We start from the raw sequence: 19,777 nt of genomic DNA, 5'->3' as shown, positions 1-19,777 counted from the left end.
TCAGTTTTCGTGTATAAGCAGAGTTTCAGCTGTTTGAAAGTGTTATGTAGCATCAATGTTTCAACCAAGATCAGTGACTTGCATAGCATCCATGCATACCAAATATCCATTCAGGCTGGGAACATGCGTAACTGTACATACAGAGATAATTTACAAGAACACCACATGTAAATCATACATAGGCACATGGTTGATCCACTCTCCTATTTTCCAGAATTTGTACATTCATACAAAAAAAAGTGAATTCATGAAGGCAATATGGGCTGTTAATGACTAGCATTCTGAAAATGAATGCAAAAACAAGCAGCAAACTACTTACATATTAACTAAACTGTATTTACTGAGACAAAATTTCTACTTCTAACATATTGTATATCAAAGAAAATAAGTTTGCTTAATTATGTGCAATGCCTCTACCTTTTTAGTGCATCTTATCCATAATTATGGGGTACATAAAAGGAAGTTTGAGCATGGTTTTAAGATACCTGTTTATTAAGTGCAGAAATGCAACTGGAATTCGTTTAATTTTCAAGCTGACAATTATTGTTAAAATCAGCATAAAGTATCAACAATTTTAAATCTTTAAGTTAATTTTACAGTATTCTAGCACAGTATATATTTTTATTAGGTTGGTACATTGAAATTATTGAGAAAATATTTTAATGTCAGCAGCCTAATTGCATACAAATGTCTAAAAATGTCCATGCCCTTTTAAATGTATAAAAACAAAATATTTTTTACAAAATAACTGATATAAAAAGTTATCCATAAAATAATTTTCTTCCAAGACCACTAAATGTATTAATACTTCACTTTTGCAAAGTTAGTTTGCTTTCTGGAAAAATTGAGCAACGCAATATGAAATCAGACATAAATCCAGCCAAGGTGTTTACTTTAAATGGAACAAACAACGGCATGTAATGTGGTGTATTTCTGCAAGCAGAGGAAATTCTTGCACAACAGATAAGTAAAAATTTATAATCAGCTGAAACAGTCTTGAATGCTGCTCTTCCTCCAAACTGCCTTCATATCCACAAAATAGAAAGTAAACTTCACAAGCATGTCACTAACTCAAGCAAATATAACATAACCGACTTCTTACAGTTTGCCATGTCACAATGGAGCAGCCTTTGAAAGATCCTTAAAGCTGACCTTTGGTCGAGAGATATTGCTCAACATTATGACATGTCCATATCAAATCTGGCTTGGGACTTACACTCAGTGAGCATTCATAATTTCGTCCACTCTTCACTCAGTCTTTTTTTTGCTTGGTTGATATCTCACTGCTTCCTTTTTCACTGTTCACTCACTCGCTGGCAGAATGTGTCAAGTAAACTTTGTATTATTGTTTAATGATGCTGTCATTTCAGTCATGGTGGTGCTGGTGGTAGAAAAGGCCCTTCCACTGACCAGCTGTTTAGCGGAGCAATGCCAGTTTGGGGTGGGGAAGTGTCGTTGACGCCGTCAGTCACTGTTTTTTTTCCAAGCTGTAATAGTCGGAAGGTAGTCTTGTCTGAAGTCCTTTCACAATTCATGCATCTGAAACAAAATTGAAACAATTACATCTTTGTAACTAAATTAAAGAAAAATTCTTATCTGCAGTTAAGTAATTTAATAGATGACATTAAAATTTTTAATTACTCAATTGTGAAATAGAACAGTTATATACCATAACAAAATCATTGTTAATAAAAACATTGCAAAATTGTTAAAAGGAAAACTAAAATGAGAAATTCTAAGTGAAAATTTGAATTCCACACTTTGTGACATACTATTACCAAGGAAATTTAGGACTTTACAGGAATAACAGCAAAACAATTTCTAATTACAGATATAGGTAATATCAGTTGTAATGAGTTAATAGTACATTTGTGTGAAGATAGACCATGCTGCATGCTGGTTTCTAAAAATTCCCATGATATATATAAATAACAGAATTGTTAACATAATTTCAAGAATATGTAACTAAAAATGCAGGGGTGCCACTAATTTTTCAAGCAAATCCTGAAATCCATTTCTCATTATTTTAAGAAAGGCTACGTTTAAAGATACGATTCCAATCATGTTTAATTGTTACTTAACAGTGCAACACAATAGTGTCTTTTTAAAAAAAAAATGAAAAAAAAAAAAAGAAAATGTTCAAATGTGCATTTAATGATGTTTAGTTTCGGATCCATTTCCTTACCCCGTAAATTTCTGTCCAACAAATTGTAATAAGCTACACATTACTATTTAGGTTATAAATTATAGACTAAAAACTGGTATTTAAGTTCTGGTAGGATAACAAGACCTTTTAAAATATTTAGTATACGGTTTTCAATAAATGTGGAGTAAGCTAACTGTATATTTTTTCACTTAGTCATTTGAATTATTAAAAGCACAAAATTTTTTACAGGGTAGTGCTATTATGAAGGGCATTTTTAAAAAAGTGACAAACTAAGCCCCTAATATCTCCTCTTGATGTATGGGCACCACATGTGAAATAGTATACAAAGATAAATTATATTAGTATACATGATAGATAAATACTAGCCTTCATTAATTTTATTTTTAAATCTAGATTATGTATAATTAGCTCATGAAAGTCTAGAAATCATGTCTACCTGAATGAATGCATTTATACACATCTAGATTGAATGGAACAAAAATGTCTTTTAAATCATGTTTTATGCATTCAAACTTCAAATTTTTAGATGCTAATAAATATAGTACTATCTTCAATTTGATCAAAACAAGCTGTAACAAGACTGTAATAATGCCTTTCTTGAATGTAGATATTTGCTGTTTTTTTAAAAAGCTGAATTGGGAAAATAAAGAAATGGCTCTGATATGCAGAATTCCGGGACAGCCCGGAAAAGTAGCACCCCTACAAATGTTAAATTTGAAAGGAACAGCCTAGGTAAATTTGAAGACTCACTACGGCTACCCACAGCCATCTCCAAATGAAAATTGTTGCTGATCAAAATATTGTGATCAACGTCAAAGTTTTTGTCCTCATCACAACTGAGAAATACAAACGTCTCTTCATTAGGAATGACTACTTAAAAATGTGTCTCTAATTCTGTTCTTTTTTAAATGCCTCAGAAAGACTAATCAAAGTCTCAGAGAATTTCAACACTTTTTGAGTGTCATCATTGGCACTGAATCAACATATTTTTATAGCTAAGAAGAGACTGCCTAAAGACTATTTTATTAGGACTCTTACTTTTAGTTGAATGGTTCAGAGAGAAAGGACCATACTCTTTTAAACAGCAGAAAATATAGGCTAATTAAAAAATCAAAAGTTCTTAAATTTACCACGAAGCTGCATTCTTAAGTCTTCGGATTTCTTTAGTAGCCCAGGTTGCTAAAGTTTTGGCCTTTTGTACTTTACTGCGTCTACCCTGAGTTAACAAATTACTGATACTATCCCTATCAACCATAGGAAGCATGCTCCCTCCAAAGGCAGAACAAAGATCCCTGTAAAAGCAAAATGTTTAAAATGAATCATTCACCTATAAGCAGTTGAAAAAAAAATGTAAAACAGTTATAAAATTGATAAGCTAAAAAAAATATTACAGGTCAACACTGACATTTCAAATTCTAAATCCTGCCCTTATACAATGTATTTATTTTACATACCCTATAAGCCCACAGCAAGCTGCCACATTGCTATCACTTTTGTCATCATCAACAGCAATGTGCTCAATAAAAGAAACGACATGATTCACATGTTGTTCTATAAGTATTACATCAGCTGAAGATTAGATAGGAAAAGGTAAATATATATAATATGAATGTAAGATTATTATCTAAAAATAAACAGTAATATGAATTTTTTTTAAATTAGATTAAAAAGAAATTTTAATCATAGTTTCTTTTCATTTCAATTCAACAAATTCTGAAAACTTTACTAAATGAATTTTTTTATAAGGGGAAGGGAGACTTTGGAAAGTACAATTATGCCTTCTCAAAAGTAGGAAGTCTTAAGTAAAAAGAGGAATTTCAAGCAAACAAAAGTGTGTAGAAAATAAACCAGCAAAAAAAAAAAAAAGACATGTCAAGCTACTTCTTAATTTCAGCTTTCAAAAAAATATGTAACCCCTCCCTTCATTTAACTAATATAAAATAATGTCAGCTGTTGCTATTATTGGTTTGATTCAACAGTAGTTAAGGCTACAACAATTTGAACTATTCTGGATTCCTTGATGTGCTGTCAATGAAGTTCATATTTTCTTGACTTGCTATGTACTAGCTATATCCTAGTTCAGGGGTCTCCAAACTTTTCAATCCGGGGGCCTCATTAACTATCAAATTTCAGTTCGGGGGCCAGTTTCTTTCAGGTATGTCTTTGATTTTTCTGGGCAAAGTTCCTTAGCAATCACCGACAAATGATTTTTCTTGGACAAAAAGATTCCGCGGGCCGGATGAGAGGACTTCGCGGGCCGTAGTTTGGAGACCCCTGTCCTAGTTGTAGACCATATGAACAACAGGGAAATTCTAAAGCCATTAACAGTAAAAAGCATCATAATGGAACAGTTCTATTTACTAGATTTTAAATTAAAGATATAATTGAAGGCACAAAGCGCCTATTAGGTTGATTACTCCGTATTTCATTCACTGCATATTTTACTATAACAAATCTTGAAACGAAAGTCTATTTTGGTTTCATAAATCGTATTTCTCAGGATTGTGGGCATGTTAGATAAAATAAAAACATCTGAAATTCTACAAGAAAATCTTCCAACAAAAATTAGATGCATGCCTAAAACCTGAAGTTTCGTGTTTTAATTACCAGAAATTAACTTTGCAATAAATACAAACTGCATACTTTTAATGAAAGCAAGTTAAATAGTAATGTCAGTAATAATTTTGAAAAAAACCAACAACGCCTCAGAAAGACTAATCAATGGCTCAGAAAATGTCACCAGTAGATTATTCATCATTGGCACAATTTTTTTTCCCACAAATAGGAAATAACTTACTATTTGGAGTTTCACCATCACCTTTGAGCCCCTGAACAATACCCGTATATGCCTCAAGACATCCTTCCCTAAGCTCATTTAGGTAGTCAATCATATCATAATCCGTCTGAAAAAAAATTTTTTTTACTCATTAATAACAAACAACTAAGACTTTGTACATGTTCAAGTTATTTACTGGAAACCATAATTAGTTTCTCAAGTCCTCAAAGTTAATATGTAATTATTATCTTAACGGAAGAAAATTGTTTTTGAAGTTTAGCAGCATTCTTTAAATGTACTAAATTTTCTTTAGTCAATCTATTCACTTATAGCTGTCTGTTACAAATAAAAAAACCATATCAAACCCTACATTTCCTAAGTTAGTTGTACTATTGATTTAATATAACATTTCAATAACAAATAAATGGGCATTCTAAAATTGAAATATAATTCACCTTATCAACTTGAGCTTGTGAGGCTTGTTGTAGCGTGGTCATTACAACATCTAAATAGATTTTGAAGTTTGTTCCAATAGCCAAAGCAATATCCCCAAACACAGATAATATTTGAGGTTTCACAGAACGATGTACACCTTCATTCTGCAATTTTACAGTAACGAAGAAATTTGTATTAGATAAAAATTCAAGACAGGTTACTCAGTCTTTCATGGCAAAGAAAATAATCAGATTTTCCAAAAGCTAGGAATATTTTATGTTTACTCCCTCAAAATAAGTTACTTTTCAAAGACATGAATAGCATTTATTACGCCAGGCAAAAATATACATTTCTGAACAAGAAAACCCTTAGATTTTTAGGGTGATAGGACAATAAAAACTGCAGATACATTCTGCTGAATAAATTTTTGTGCAGCTTACACTGTCTACACTAAGCTGCAACTTAAACATGGTGTGGGACACATTCAAAAACAGAAACACATAATCAAATAATGGAAACTGAAAAAAAAAAACCACCCAAAGTTTTAAAAGCTAAGATGAACAAATTACTGAAATTGTGGACCAAAAAAATAGAAATTTATCATGCTTCAAAACAGCATATAGTTTGTTGACTGTTTATTGTTAGCATAGTTTTTTAAAAACATAAAAAATGTTACCCCCAGGTTTTCCAAAAGCATCATCATTAATTCATCACAGTGTGGTAAAATGTTAGTGCCAAGAGCACGACACAGGTCACCAACAATGCCAACAGCAGCCAAACAAACCTTTAACAAACAATAAAGTAACTTTACCTAAAAAAGAACTATTTGCAACAATAATTCAACTTTACCTAAAAAATAACTATTTGCAATCACCGTAAGACCCTTACTGTCATCACTGTTAACTAATTAAATATAGCATGCTCATGAAATAAACTTATTAGAGACAACTGGGTTCTACATATTTACTTTCTTAACATAAGCGCAATTTTAAAATGTAGCCATTTCCTGTATGTGCTTTTCCATTGTGTAAAACTTTAAAATTTTAAGTAAGAACTTAAAAACACCAATTTTATTTCTTTTATTATGTTTTCTAACAAAGGGTTTAAAAGGGTTAATGTATGTCCAACAAAGTTGCATTTTTTTAAAATGTTGGATAACAAGCCAATGTTTAACCAGAATTGAACCACAGTAACAAGTTTTAACAATTCTATATCAATTTGTTTTCATATTCACATCTTGTTTATCTTAGCATATTATACAATTGTATAGCATTCTGATAAGAAAACAGAATTTCTCAAGAAGTAGAAAATTGTTAATACATACCTGATATTCTGCATAGTTTTTCAATCCAAGAAGCAGATATGGTTTGAAGGCTTCCATATAGCCCTGGAATCGTTCGCCCAAAACTAAAGATGAGAAAGCAATAATAAAAACACCAGTACACTATTGATAGCTTCATATAATTACCTATCAGTCAATTCACATCAGACCGTAGTGGCAATTTATTTAATCATAAGAGGAATGGCGATGCAAGAACAAGAACCTAACTAATTCTATAATTGGCCAAATAAAATCAAGTAATAAATACACATTTTAAACCAACCTTCAATTAAAGTGGACATAGCTAATAAAGCATCTTCTTGAACCCCTCCTGCTTTGCCACTAGTTGACTGGAACATTCTCAATAGAGCAGTCATAATTTGGTCAGATATTTTTGGAGCATCTTCAGGTGTAACCTTTCTCAGCACACTCTATAAAAAAAAAAAATTAGGGGGTATCCCTTTGCTTTAACATATAGTCACGTATAGTCTATTTAATTTCAATTAAGTTAAAAAAGTTTGAATAACATAAGTTTATAGTAATTTATTTTAAAGACCAGTTAACACTTTTCAAATGCAATCAATTTTTAAAATTCCAGCAGAAGATGAAGTGATATTTAGGGACTCTCTCTTAATAGAAGGTGTTTCTATTGACATATAAGGTGTTTCTATTGACGGTATTAGTCAATTTGTAACATTCAGTAATCAAAACTGTTCTATTTAACACCAAACTTTTAACTTGTAAAAAGATATATTTTTAGCCATAATACCTGAAGAGTAGCACATAGGAGGGATTGAAGATCATTGTATTGTACCCTATCATTAGTTGACTGAATAGCACCCTGAAAAATATGAGATTAAAGTTGGAGTTGACTTCAAGAGCTTAACCTACCTGGTGAAGCCATACCCTGATAACACAATTATAATTACAACCAGATTTTAAAAATTACAATAAGCAAATCCAAAAAAAAAAGTCGCTGTAAATAGGATGGTTATTTTGAAAAAAATAATTTTATTAACAGTAGCAGCTAGAAAATCAAACATTAAAGCCATGTTATATTATTTTTTAAAATAAATATATTTAAGTTAAGAATTTACAGGCAGCTGACATATGATCATGAAAAATTTAAAACAAACCCTAAATGGAGTAAAAAGATAGTACATTACCTCCATAGATAGAACTCTTTCTAATCTTTCAAGAATAATCATTGTAGTTTTTTGTACAATCAAATAGCAATTCTGCAAGTAGATTAATAAATAGTGTCAAGTGTAGTCTAATAACTTGAAAAACAAAATTTTGACCACACTGTTCTATCATATGCAGTGAGTAACTCTACTTCATCTGCTCCATGTGACTTGGGCAAGATGGAGAATAGATCATATAATCTCAGTCACATATAAAGAAAAATAATCCAATTTAAAAAATAATCGGACCAGAAATTGCAATAACCAAGGCACAGTACAAGAAGTCATATTAATTTTTGTCAATCTTATACTACGGTAATCATTTAATAACTCCCTTTCACCTTGGTGATACATGCTTTCCTCCAAGTAAAAATGCACTAAACTTGTCAAATTTGTTTCATAATTAATAATTAAGGTTTTCAAGTTTAATTAACTTTTTTCTGCCTAAATACGAAGAAAATGACTAGGCAAAAAAGTTTGTTATATTTCTGCACAATATTAAACAATATATTAAACATATTGAGTAAACTGAAGGCTACATGTGGATTATTTTTAGCATGTCAAATCAGAAACAACATAGTTAATTAAGAATAATTTTATTAATACCTTGGGACTGTTTTTAACCAATTCCATCAAAGCTTCATAAGCAGCATTGCGTAGATTATGCTGGTTGCCATCCGTCCTACATGAAAAGGTAACAAGAACATGGTTAGTTTTAGTATATTAACAAAAAAGAAAAACCCCATAGTAAACAGGGGAAGAAAGGGGAAGTGTTCTCATTTTAGTTATGCATATTTAGTGTATTTTAATCAGTTGTGTCATTACATAAAACAATTACTGAGGTATTGATATCCTAAAATTTTTTTTTTAACTCTATTTTACATTTTGTATTTTGAAAAATGGACTGAGGAATTAAAATAATGTAGTTGAAATTGGGCGAGCTTGTTTCTAGCAGCCTGTTCTTTATAATTAAATTTCCTGGTACTATTTATATTATTGGCTAAAATTCAATATTAACAAAAAAGGTTTTAGTGTATAGGCATCACCATAAAGTATGAAAGACAAAAGCATATGAAAAATAAAAGTAATGTGATTCTCAAATTTAATTAAGATGTGAATAAGTGTGCAAAATTTGTTCTAAAATACAAATAATTTCATAAAGATTTACAGTATAATGTTACAAAATTAAGTAACATCCATTTTCAAGATCAACACAAATTCTAACTACAATTTAAAACATTTTTTTCTTCCATTTTATATATGAATAGGTGTGAATTATTCAAGGAAGTGACCAAACCATGGAAAAAAATTGGGATATTTTTTTGGACAGGAACTCAACATATTTTATCGATTTCCTTTATCTCAGATAAATGTTTAGTATAGCTAAAATTTTAATTAAAGAAGTTTATGTTACTCTAAAATAACACGTCTCGTCTAATTGCAATCTAATGTATACCTTATAAAACCTTTTTCTTTTTAAATTAAATTTTACTATGTAACAAGGAGGTACTGAGTTTTATTTTAACATTAAGCTAATTTAATGATAAAGCTGTACTCTAGTTTTTAATTTTAAATTGTGCCTTATATTATAAGGAATATTCTTTTAAAGATAGAAACTGTAGCTGAAAATGAAATATCAGGTTTCCGCTGAAAAATCATAAGTCACATCCCTGATTATTAACCTCCTATATTCATAAATAATATTGCTTTTAGGATGGTACATACTCCTTAAATAGCATTACCTGTCTGCAGTTTGCAGAAGTCTTTCAACTATGATTTCAAAATAATTGGAAAGACAGTAAGTTTCTGGCTCAGTACCATCTTCAGGCTGTTCAGCATTTTCATATGCTGCTTCTGCAAGACTAGAGAATGCCTGAAACAAGATAATTATCCAAAATACTAAAAGATATAAAAAACAGAATCTAACTCTCTATTAGTCTAATATATACTTCACTTTTACTTACCCAACAAACATTTGTAGCAACACGAGGCTCAGCAACAAGCCCTTCCACAAGAGCATTTAATAATGGTGTTAAACAAGCTTCATGTAAAACGGATTCTGGTAAAATCTCACAAACTCTGCCAACAGTCCAAGCTGCTGTGTCCCTCACAACAACACTGGGGTCTTTGAGCAGTTCAATTAACATAGGCATGGCCTGTTCAACAATAGGTTTCATTTTCTCTGGATCTGGCCCTTCCAAAATTGACCCTAAAACAAATATGAAATTCTGATTTATAACAATTGGAAATACACCCGTATATGCTAATTAAAGCATCACAAATGCAGTAGAAGTATCTTTACATTTGCAAACCCAGAAAACTAAAAACACAAAGAATTAATTTTCACTATCGATAAATTAAAAACTTTTTTTCTTTAAAAAAAAGTATGATTTTCCTTTATACCTTTTGTATATATTACTTTTTAAAATTTCAACCTATCCTTTAAAAACTATAAAAACCTTGCATTAATTTAACAAGTAAACTTAAAATTTTAAATTTAAGATCTTTACTTTTTTGGACTTCTAAAAATATTAAGGATAAAAACATTCGTAATAAAAAAAAAAAGAATAATTACCAAATGCCATTACAGCTGCATCTCTGTAACGCCAATTCTCATTTCTGATATTATCCCTGACAAATGGAAGTACAAATGGGACAACATCATCTTCACAACACGAAGCCATAAGCATCAAACACACACCAGCAGCTTTACAAGGATTCCACTCATCATCATCATCAAATTCCTCCTAAATGAAAATTGTTGAAAGCATTTAACTATCAATTTAAAAGTAACCTCTTCTAATATTGTTAAAAATCACAACAGATAAGGTAACATATATTTGTGTATATTTTTTATCTATTTAGCAAGAAACAATTTTAAATCAGGAACAAAAATGTTTTAAAGCTTATTTAAGTGACAAACAGCATTATCAATTCTAACTAACGTTGCTGTTGGAAATAGTAGAACTTGCCTGTTTTGTAAGTGTAACCAAAAGAATTGGGACAAGATACTGCAGGGCTCCCTTGGCATAAAACATACTTGTGCGTTCAGGCGGACGACCTTGCTCAGCAGCCTGAATCGAACATTTTTACAAGATTTAATAATACTACTATTCGAAAAGTCAATCAGGAGAAGAAAAGTCAATCAGGAGAAGGGAGTTTACAAAGTATCTTACTTCTGATAGCTCTATAGCTAAGTCTACTTCCTCATCACAGACTGTAGACCAAAATTCTATTCCCTGCAGTGCAATCTCGTCATTCTCATGTTCCATAGCATCTATTGTAATCTACAAAAATAAAAACAACTTTCAAGGTAAATAATTAAAAGTTTACAAAGTATCTGTATGTTAAGAAGTAAAACTTATTTGTATTAAAAAAGATCACTTACAGCAAAAAGTGCTGGGCCCATGTAATGTGTCATGTATATGTAATACAAGGACATTATTTTGACCAAGCACTGCATGGCAGCCACTCTGACCTGTTAAAAAAAATGTATAGGTTAGGCAAAAGAATTATTAACACAGAAATAGCACTTACTAAATGTGTAACTACTAACCTTTGTGTCAGTAGATTGTGTGGCTTCACAAACAACCTGCATGATTAAATGACGTTCTGCCTACAAACAAAAGTTTAAAATGTTAAAAGTTAAAAATGTTATATTTGGGAAGCGTTTACTAACAGCTTCTAGACATCCATAAGATGTGAAAAAAATTATCAAACCTGCATTTTCATTAATAAACTAGATGTGCTAAATGTTTACCTCTTGGTCAAAGTTTGCTTTAGTGAATTCCAAAGAGTTGAGTAGTGCATTTGTTGCAGCCAGCCTCACATGATTACTGCAGAAATAAAACATTATCAAATCCAACATTTCAATTTTACACTTACCTTTACTTACTTCAAAAATAAAATAAATGCATTCATTACAAAAAATTAATATACAACCTGGGTTCTTCTTTCTTCATTGCATGCACAATAGCTGTTAAAATTTCATTTGACTGTGGCTGAAGGATCTCTGGGTCCTAGTGAACAAATGTATTTAAATGACATACAGATTTATCTATTCTTAAATAATGAAAATAACAGCCTACATTATTCACAATAGATTTCTTACTATTTCTTGACAGATGTAGCCAACCGCTTCAAGTGTAGATTCTTTCATCATCTCTGTACTACCAGGATTAATGACATTACTTGTAAGGCGGGAAATGAGATCAGGCCACATTCCATGTGGCAACTCAGCACAAGCCATGTAGGCCACACATTGAGCAGCTGAACTAGGTCGTACTGTTTCTGTACCAAGAGAATCCAGTACCTTTAAAAAACAAAGTTCATATTACACGATATTGTACAATAAACGGAATAACAAAACCATCATAAGAAGAATTGTACTTGCATTTTGTTTAATGTGACTGCGGACTTCATCTGGAAACTGCAGCCAACGTTGCTGGTGCTGCAGTTTAATAGCATTATCCTTTGAATACAATGCATTCTTTAGTTGTAAGCCAGCCTGCATACGAGCAACAGGACTGTTCCCTCCATGTTTTAAAATATCACTGAGTGATTTTAATAACTCCGGCTGAAATGAAAAAAAAAAGCTTTTCAAGACACACCAAGAAAGAAGGCTGAAATGAAAAATAGCCAATCAAAAGACACCAAAAATAAAATTGTTTAAAAAAATTATAAAATTACTATATTGTGATAAGCAGATTTAAAATACTCACAAGATTCTGAGCAGCAGCAGCTTCCAAAAATTGTTGTGCAGTCTCTAACTCATGAGTATCTACAATAAATAGAATATGAAACTCAGTGCACTGGCTTTTAGAAATTCTGAACAAAACCCACAGTTCCCTTTCAAACCTGACAGTTTATGAAGCCAGTGAAGTAAAGATTTCAATTGGCACCAGTTATTCACTTTTTTTTAAACAGCTTACCACATACATAGGGATGTTTTTAATTTCCTATCTTTTTAGGGATGGACAAAGTAAGCCTTGAGCGGAAAAAATTCAGTGTAATTTGTAATTTAACTTGTTAGTTATTGTGATGGACATTGAGATAACTCTTTCAATATATGTAATTATGGGAATACAAGTTTAGTAATCCATATCGAATAGGTGTGGCTATTCATACATTGACTAATCTAAGTGGAGCATTTATTTTTTCTGCAATTCCACTAATTATGCTACATATGCTGTAATGTAGGTCTAATATCTTTATATCTAAATGGTCCTTAACCCAAAAAAAAAGTTCAATGCAGTCTTTATTAACTAGATCTAAGTAAAATTAAAAAAAAAAAAGCAAAATAAAAACTCTTGAGCTAAAAGAAATAGAATCCACAAGATGCCTGATGCAAAACCACTTCAACCAAAACAGCATCTAATATAACATTGAAAAGATGAATGTCATACACAAGATATAAATAAAATGCTTGCAACCTTTAAAAATTATTGGTCAGCTAAAAATAGTTTGAAGGCTACATTTTTGAGTAAACTGCAAATAGACAATGAATCTGCATTTAAAAGCTATTTTGCGTGTAGACATTTTTTACATTACATACGGATATACTTAATAGCCTACTTTATTCTTATGAGGAACGACAGTGCTGATTTGTTATAAGAAACTATGTTCCATGGCCTTAAAACTTTCAAGTGAGGTAACTTGCTGCTACTCAATACCTATTTTATACTATAAGCACTAATGTAAATCTTACTTTGTAATACTAGATCTAGATCTACTTGATTTTTTTATGTTTTATCTAGATCTAACTAGTCTAGAATTCTCTTAATCATGAATCTAAATCTAGACTAGAGTCTAGATCCTAAAATCTAAAACAAAAAAAGTGGAGTTGTCACTAGTGACTAGATATAATATAAATAAACTGGTAATCTATTGCTTTAGGTACGTAAAATCAGCCAAGACTAGTAGTGTGAAAAAAAGTGACTCATTAAATTTTAGTAATTATTTCACATTTTAGGAGGATTTATGTTTTGAAAGTAACAAAAATGTTTCAAAGTAACATGTAACATTAATGTACCCGTTTGTAAACAATTGTATTAAAACTTTTCAGTAAAAAATAAAGATGAGCGATGTTTTCATCAGATGCAACCAAACTCATTTACTTAGCAGCCATCTTATTAGTTTTTATTAATTGTAAAATCATAGTTAGAGATTCAGGGGAAACCACTCTAAATTACAGATGACCGCTGTTTATATAGCAAATCTTTCTCGCAAACAGTGCTGTTTGAAGTTAATTCCTGGTTTATATTGATAGATTTAGCCATTGATTTTGGTTCATTATCCAGTTATCTCTAATATTTGACACACATAGGTGAATTTTTATACCAGTTTCCGATAATAGAATATTTTTAAAAGGGGTGTTAGGTTACTGCTAGTTAACTTACACATATTGCAGGCTAATGTCAATGCTAACCCCAACCCGTCCTACCATATGACTAACCCTAATTTCTAACCATAAAATTAGTCGAGATTACAATACTACTAACAACCCAACACGCCCATTTTATGGAAGTCTATTATCCGACATCAGTTTTTTTTAAAAAATAAATCACAATGTAATAAAATATAGTTCAATTAAAGCCTTAACAATGCCAGAAAAGCATTTTAAAATTTGCTTCGGAGAATGAATGCTAAATTTAGAAGTCGTTGTCATTAAAATTAGGCCTAATAGAACTTTTAAAATATCACATGGAGAGTACAAAAATGAATTGGAGGTTGTAGAACTATTAGGGTTATCAGTCTCGAAAAAATAAATCAGACAGGCCTACGCCCTATTTCAAGCACCTTTTTTTTAAAATAAGACAACTTCTGAATGACAACCAAATTTTTTTTTTTAAACCACCTAACCGCTATTTGGTGATCACTAGTAGGAAACTCTGGGTGCATGGCCACTTGAAAAGTCTAACAGGATTTGTGGTTTTCTTTAGCTTCAAGCATGATGGAGAGGTGTGTCATGCATGGCAGTGACTGCCAATAAATATAAATAATAGGCCTTGGCCTAATTTAGTTTAAAAACGAACTAAAAACTTCAAAAATTAGTGCTAATGGCCGGAAAATACGGAGCACGTCCTTCAGGAATGTTCTTTGTATAGTCAGGCGCGAGTCAGACACTGGCCCCTGCTCACCCCACTCAGGGAAAAATTATATGGGGCACCTGCTGATCTGGAGACCACAATCCGGTTTATTCACGAAGTTGGACTTGTCTAAATCCTCCACCATTTTCTCAAGGCCGATTCTAGTCGGAATAAGATACGCATGCGCAATGGAGAGAAACTACGACTTAGCGGCGATGTTTTCGATGGTACTGCGCATGCGTGTGTTTACAACCGCAGAACCCTAATACTAACCCTAATCCTATCCCTAACCCTAATCCTATCCCTAACCCTATTCCTAACCCTCATTCTAGCCCTAACCCTAGCCATAGGTCACTGCGCATGCGCAGAACTATCTTTTGCCGAAAAATCTTATTCCGAGTAGACACTTCGTTTTCTCAAGAACGAAGAAGAAGTGCTAATGGATTAAATATGGATGTTTTATCATTCAGTGGTCATGTTTCAATTGAAAATTGAGTAGGCCTACCTAAATTTGAGATTTAGATTTGAGATCTAGATTCTAGTATGCTAAGAAAACCTACAATTTTACACACTAGGCTTTTTGATGAGAATTACAGAATGATTTTTTTTATTAATAAACCGGTAGTGATCTCCCCTAAACTTTCTCGAATATTCTTATATAAAACAACAGGGGATGGTAACTGGGGATATAGTTATGATCTTTAATCCATTTTAAATACTGAATCTTTTAAAAATAGAATAGAATCTCAGTAAAAAACAATTGCGCACCAAGCGAACGCCTAATAAAGGTGTGTATAATAGTGCGCAATAGTATTAGTACTTTATAAATTTACATTAGCTTTTTGAGAAATCGGAAGTAGCGTAAAGTACTACTTCCGGTCAACGGAAATTACTCAAAATTTAACAGAAGGTAGAGAATTAGATCTTTTACTTACATGTGAAATTTCATTTATCTATCTGAAATAGTACTCAAGTTATAGGCTTTTGAAAAATTCAAAGTAGAAAAAGTACCACTTCCGGTTATCCGAAATCGCTCAAAAGTTGATACGGATCTACGATTTTGATATAATACTTGTATATGAAATTTCATCAACCTAGCTGTAACAGTACTCAAGTTATCGTGTTTACACACGGACACACACACACACACACACACACACACACACACACGGACACACAGACATACGGACAAGATTGCAAAATTATGTTTTTCCGTATCAGTGAGATGTAAAACGTCGAGATTTGCAAAAATCTCGATTTTTTTTTTTTGCACGATTACAAGACTTTCTCTATACTTCGTATATACGAGAAAGTAAAAATGTATCAATAATAGCTAGAACACTAGTAAACTAAGCTAATTTAGCATATTTTAACTTTCTGTGTAAAGTCATTATTACTGAAAAAAATTCCAAAGTCAGGTCAGTCTGTGGCAACCTCCAATGAACTTGACAGAAGGAAAAAAAACTTGACCCGTGACCTTCATTAAAAGAGAATTTGCTTTTATCTTTTTTTTATTTTTAGTAAACATGTGCTTAATCTTACCCAATAAGTGATAAAAATTTGAAAATTAATCCTAATTACTGCTGTAAAGTGAGATAAACAGCTTAATAAACACATGTATTCTTGAGGGGGTGTGGCACATCGCAATTATAACTTAATGTTTCTGTGTTTTATGACTATATTAGTATATTTGTACACAATCAGGATGCTATGCTTTTAAAATTGATAAATGGTAAGTATACCAAGTTACAAAACCTGCAATCTAACTAATAATCCATACTTTCAGTTATAAAAACTGATCATCAATGAAGAAAGCGTAAACATTCTATTTTTAGGTGTGACATAAAAAAACAGTCATAAATCTAGCCAAATGATTGGATTCTTGCGCAGCACACATTTACCCGCGCCTCGTTTTCACTAAGCAAGATTATAATAAAATGGCATTATTGGGGGGGGTGATCGTTTTCCCACGCACATATCTCATTAACACACCAAATTATTACCAGTTAATGGTAATGTGTGTAAAATTAATACTTTAAAGTTTACATCTGACATAAGCTGGTTTGCATCTGGAAGCGATATGTAAGAGTTATTTGATATAAAAGACAAGAATTCATAGAGCTATTTTCACTAACGCGTCGCTTGCGAGACAAACAAAGAAATTAGGTCAAAAGTACATCTGGGAATTCTTAAATAACAGACTGAAATAGAAACGGATAGTTCCGATGTCTAAAATTAACGATGGCCTCGTAATTATTAGTTTTATCCCTCTACCGTTTAGTGAAAGCGAAACTGGTCGCCATTTTTATTAAGCGCATGAGCCGTGAGATGCCACAAAAATGACAAACCCGGAAGCGTTGAACCGAACGGCCTATACACACCTAACTAAACGATAGAGTAACAATAAACTAAATATTAGGCTGAAATTAAAGTACAAAGCAGGTTAATCATTTAAAATTTGTAGATCTAGACTGAGTCTTAATCTTAATATCTAAATTCTAATCTAGATAGGCAATTTCTGTTGGTAAAGTAAAAAAAACTAAAGTTCATTTGGCCATTCCTACCCGAATTTGAATAATTTTACCCTCCTGGGCTAAACATACTTAATTGAGGTGCGTCGTAAAATAAGTGAAAATTGTAAGTAAAAACTGTAACTAATGTGAATAAGGCATGATATATCATAGATTATTAAGTTAATCGAAATCTGGAAGTCAGTTTCAGTTTGTTCGTCACATGAGACAAGTAGGCCGAGCCTTCCCAGAACTTCAAATATTCTAGTGTACAAATCTAAGAGCCTTCCCAGTGTTTTTTTTTTAAATTTACCTGGAGACACTGTTTTTTCGAGGATTTTAATGAGATCCATGGCGAACAGTTCTGCGGTTGATTAACTTCTTTCCTTTCAATACCTAATTTAAATTGCTGCAGATCCAAAGAAAAAAAATAAACAAGTCACTTCGTTGCAGAAGGTCAGCTCAACACATGTGGAAATGCGCAATGATACACCAACTGAATTCCGGTACATATAACATTTGTATCAGATATTATAATTGGCTGTCGTTTTAGAAATTATTTTAAAGAACCAATGAAAACCTCTGTAACTAAAACTTAAGAGCAGCCCCGGCCTGTTGCCGGCAGTTCAATATTCAGTATGTAACATCATCAAGAGAAATATTTTTGTAATTGATTTTAAAAGAGAACTCACTTTATTGAAGCACACTACATTTTAATAAATACAAATTAATATATCAATATATCAACCAAAACCTTTATGCAGTTTTGCGCATTAGCTTCCTTTTAGCGGTTAGTTATCGATTACAAAACACGGATTCGCGCCCAAACACAAAACAAAATTAACTAAATACAGCAACACTAAATTTTAAAGTAAAAGAGCACACAATTTAAATCATTTCCTTGATACCCTATAATCTCTATTAGCGCTTGTATTATCTGTATAAAAATATTTCAAATATGTATTTGCATTTAATGAGCTTCTGTAGTTAACGTCACACAATCCCCCCCCCCCCCCCACATTTCTTACTATTTTTCCGAGCAGTAGACTAATATTATTTGGAAGTGAGATCGCTTTTAAGAATTTAACTTTTAAGTAGGCCTAGCCTGTGTCGGCCAGTGTTTCTTCCAAACTTTTTTTCTCCGGGGGTGCACTTAAAATTTTCGGGGGGGGGGGGGGGCGGACGGCGGACACTGTTAAAAGTTTATATTTTCTACATAAATTCCATTTCGTTCGGGTGGTGGCGGTAGAGATGCCTGGAAGAAACTCTGGTGTCGGCCTAGTATCATTAGCATCAAAAGAAAGGTGGAGACCCCATTTTAAAAAAAAGGCAATATACATGCATTTAAAAAAATACAATGCTTGTCTAAAAACAAATGAACACGAAAAATATGTTTGTGAGGGGTCGTCCATAAATGATGTCACGCTCGTAGGGCTAGGTCCTAGGCCTACACGATGCTCAGTTTAAATGTTCTTAATTAATTTTTTGTGACCGAACGAAAGGATATTTTTGAAAACTTTCTTCGGCAATATTGGTCTAAATTATGTCATGAATCGATTGGTAAATGTTTCAAGTCGCTAAGTGGTCTGGTTGCCGAGATATGGAGCAAAAACTGCATTTGTTTTTTTGCTTTTCCGGGAAATCCAGGAAGGAATTCCGGGAATTTTTTTGCCCACAATCATCCTTGGAACTTGCTTAACATATTTGCTTTTGGAACTAGTCCTCGATATTGCTTCGTTGAGGAGGAGATACGACTTAAAGGCTGCGGACACACATCCATACATCCAGAATTGCGCTAAAAATATTTGAATGACAAATAAGAGTTGCGCACCAAATGTGCGTATAATAGCGTCGAGAATTAGAGTGGTCTCGAACCAGACAATCAAAGTAAAATGAGCGTCGATAATAAACGAGGATTATTCAAAATGGTGTGTCATAAACCACTCTTCCTTATAAAAGCCAAAGTGAAAGTTGTCTCATGTTTTTGTTACAGCTATTGGCGACAGTGCGTTGGTGTTGCTTTGTCTAATTCAAAATTTTGAATGTCATATTAAAAATTTACGCTCTTCAAATTGTTACAGAATAGTAAATAGGCCTATTATATCTGTATTATAAAAAAATTGCCTTCATGAGCAGAGGCGTCGAGAGGCGGGTGCGAGGGGTGCGGACCGCACCGGGAGACACCATTTAGGGGGGGGGGGGGTGATACCAAGACCAAAAAAAATTGCAAGGTATATAGAATAAATAGTTTTTTTTTTTTGGTAATTAGAGTTAAAAAGTATTTTAAGTACATAAT

At 32.3% G+C, this 19,777-nt stretch overlaps 1 protein-coding gene across 3 annotated transcripts; it reads right to left on the bottom strand.

Moving 5' to 3' along the window:
- Positions 1 to 252: 252 nt before the first annotated feature.
- Positions 253 to 17,979, bottom strand: LOC131941369 (importin subunit beta-1). 3 transcript variants are annotated; one of them, XM_059300612.1, is made up of 25 exons: positions 17,795 to 17,979; positions 12,605 to 12,663; positions 12,277 to 12,459; positions 11,995 to 12,195; positions 11,826 to 11,902; positions 11,644 to 11,719; positions 11,440 to 11,499; positions 11,272 to 11,361; positions 11,060 to 11,170; positions 10,856 to 10,957; positions 10,459 to 10,630; positions 9,848 to 10,092; positions 9,626 to 9,756; positions 8,490 to 8,565; positions 7,866 to 7,937; positions 7,469 to 7,540; positions 6,983 to 7,130; positions 6,703 to 6,785; positions 6,055 to 6,162; positions 5,399 to 5,542; positions 4,965 to 5,070; positions 3,622 to 3,736; positions 3,298 to 3,459; positions 2,918 to 3,003; positions 253 to 1,539 (listed from the first exon to the last, which is right to left on the bottom strand). In XM_059300612.1, exons 1-25 carry the CDS (start codon positions 17,832 to 17,834, stop codon positions 1,532 to 1,534), a joined length of 2,727 nt encoding a protein of 908 aa, XP_059156595.1. In that variant the 5' UTR covers positions 17,835 to 17,979; the 3' UTR covers positions 253 to 1,531. The 3 variants fall into 3 exon arrangements, with proteins under 3 accessions (XP_059156595.1, XP_059156596.1, XP_059156597.1); XM_059300613.1 differs by having other exon boundaries at positions 2,931 to 3,003; XM_059300614.1 differs by lacking the exon at positions 2,918 to 3,003.
- Positions 17,980 to 19,777: the final 1,798 nt, after the last annotated feature.

The sequence above is a fragment of the Physella acuta genome, unplaced genomic scaffold, assembly GCF_028476545.2.
Source record: "Physella acuta isolate Inbredline_101_S28 unplaced genomic scaffold, ASM2847654v3 ptg000359l, whole genome shotgun sequence".
Lineage (NCBI taxonomy): Eukaryota > Metazoa > Mollusca > Gastropoda > Physidae > Physella > Physella acuta.
Note: the sequence above shows the minus strand (reverse complement) of the source record. Positions and strands in the feature narration are given on the sequence as shown.

Bases quoted from the DNA above. Each gene is read 5' to 3' on its own strand.
- LOC131941369 (XM_059300612.1), bottom strand. From the start codon at position 17,834: ATGGATCTCATTAAAATCCTCGAAAAAACAGTGTCTCCAG. The intron at 11,500-11,643 runs GTAAACATTTAG...TTTTGTTTGTAG, and splicing joins AAGCAAACTTTGACCAAGAG to GCAGAACGTCATTTAATCAT. The intron at 6,786-6,982 runs GTTGGTTTAAAA...TCTCATCTTTAG, and splicing joins TATGTCCACTTTAATTGAAG to TTTTGGGCGAACGATTCCAG.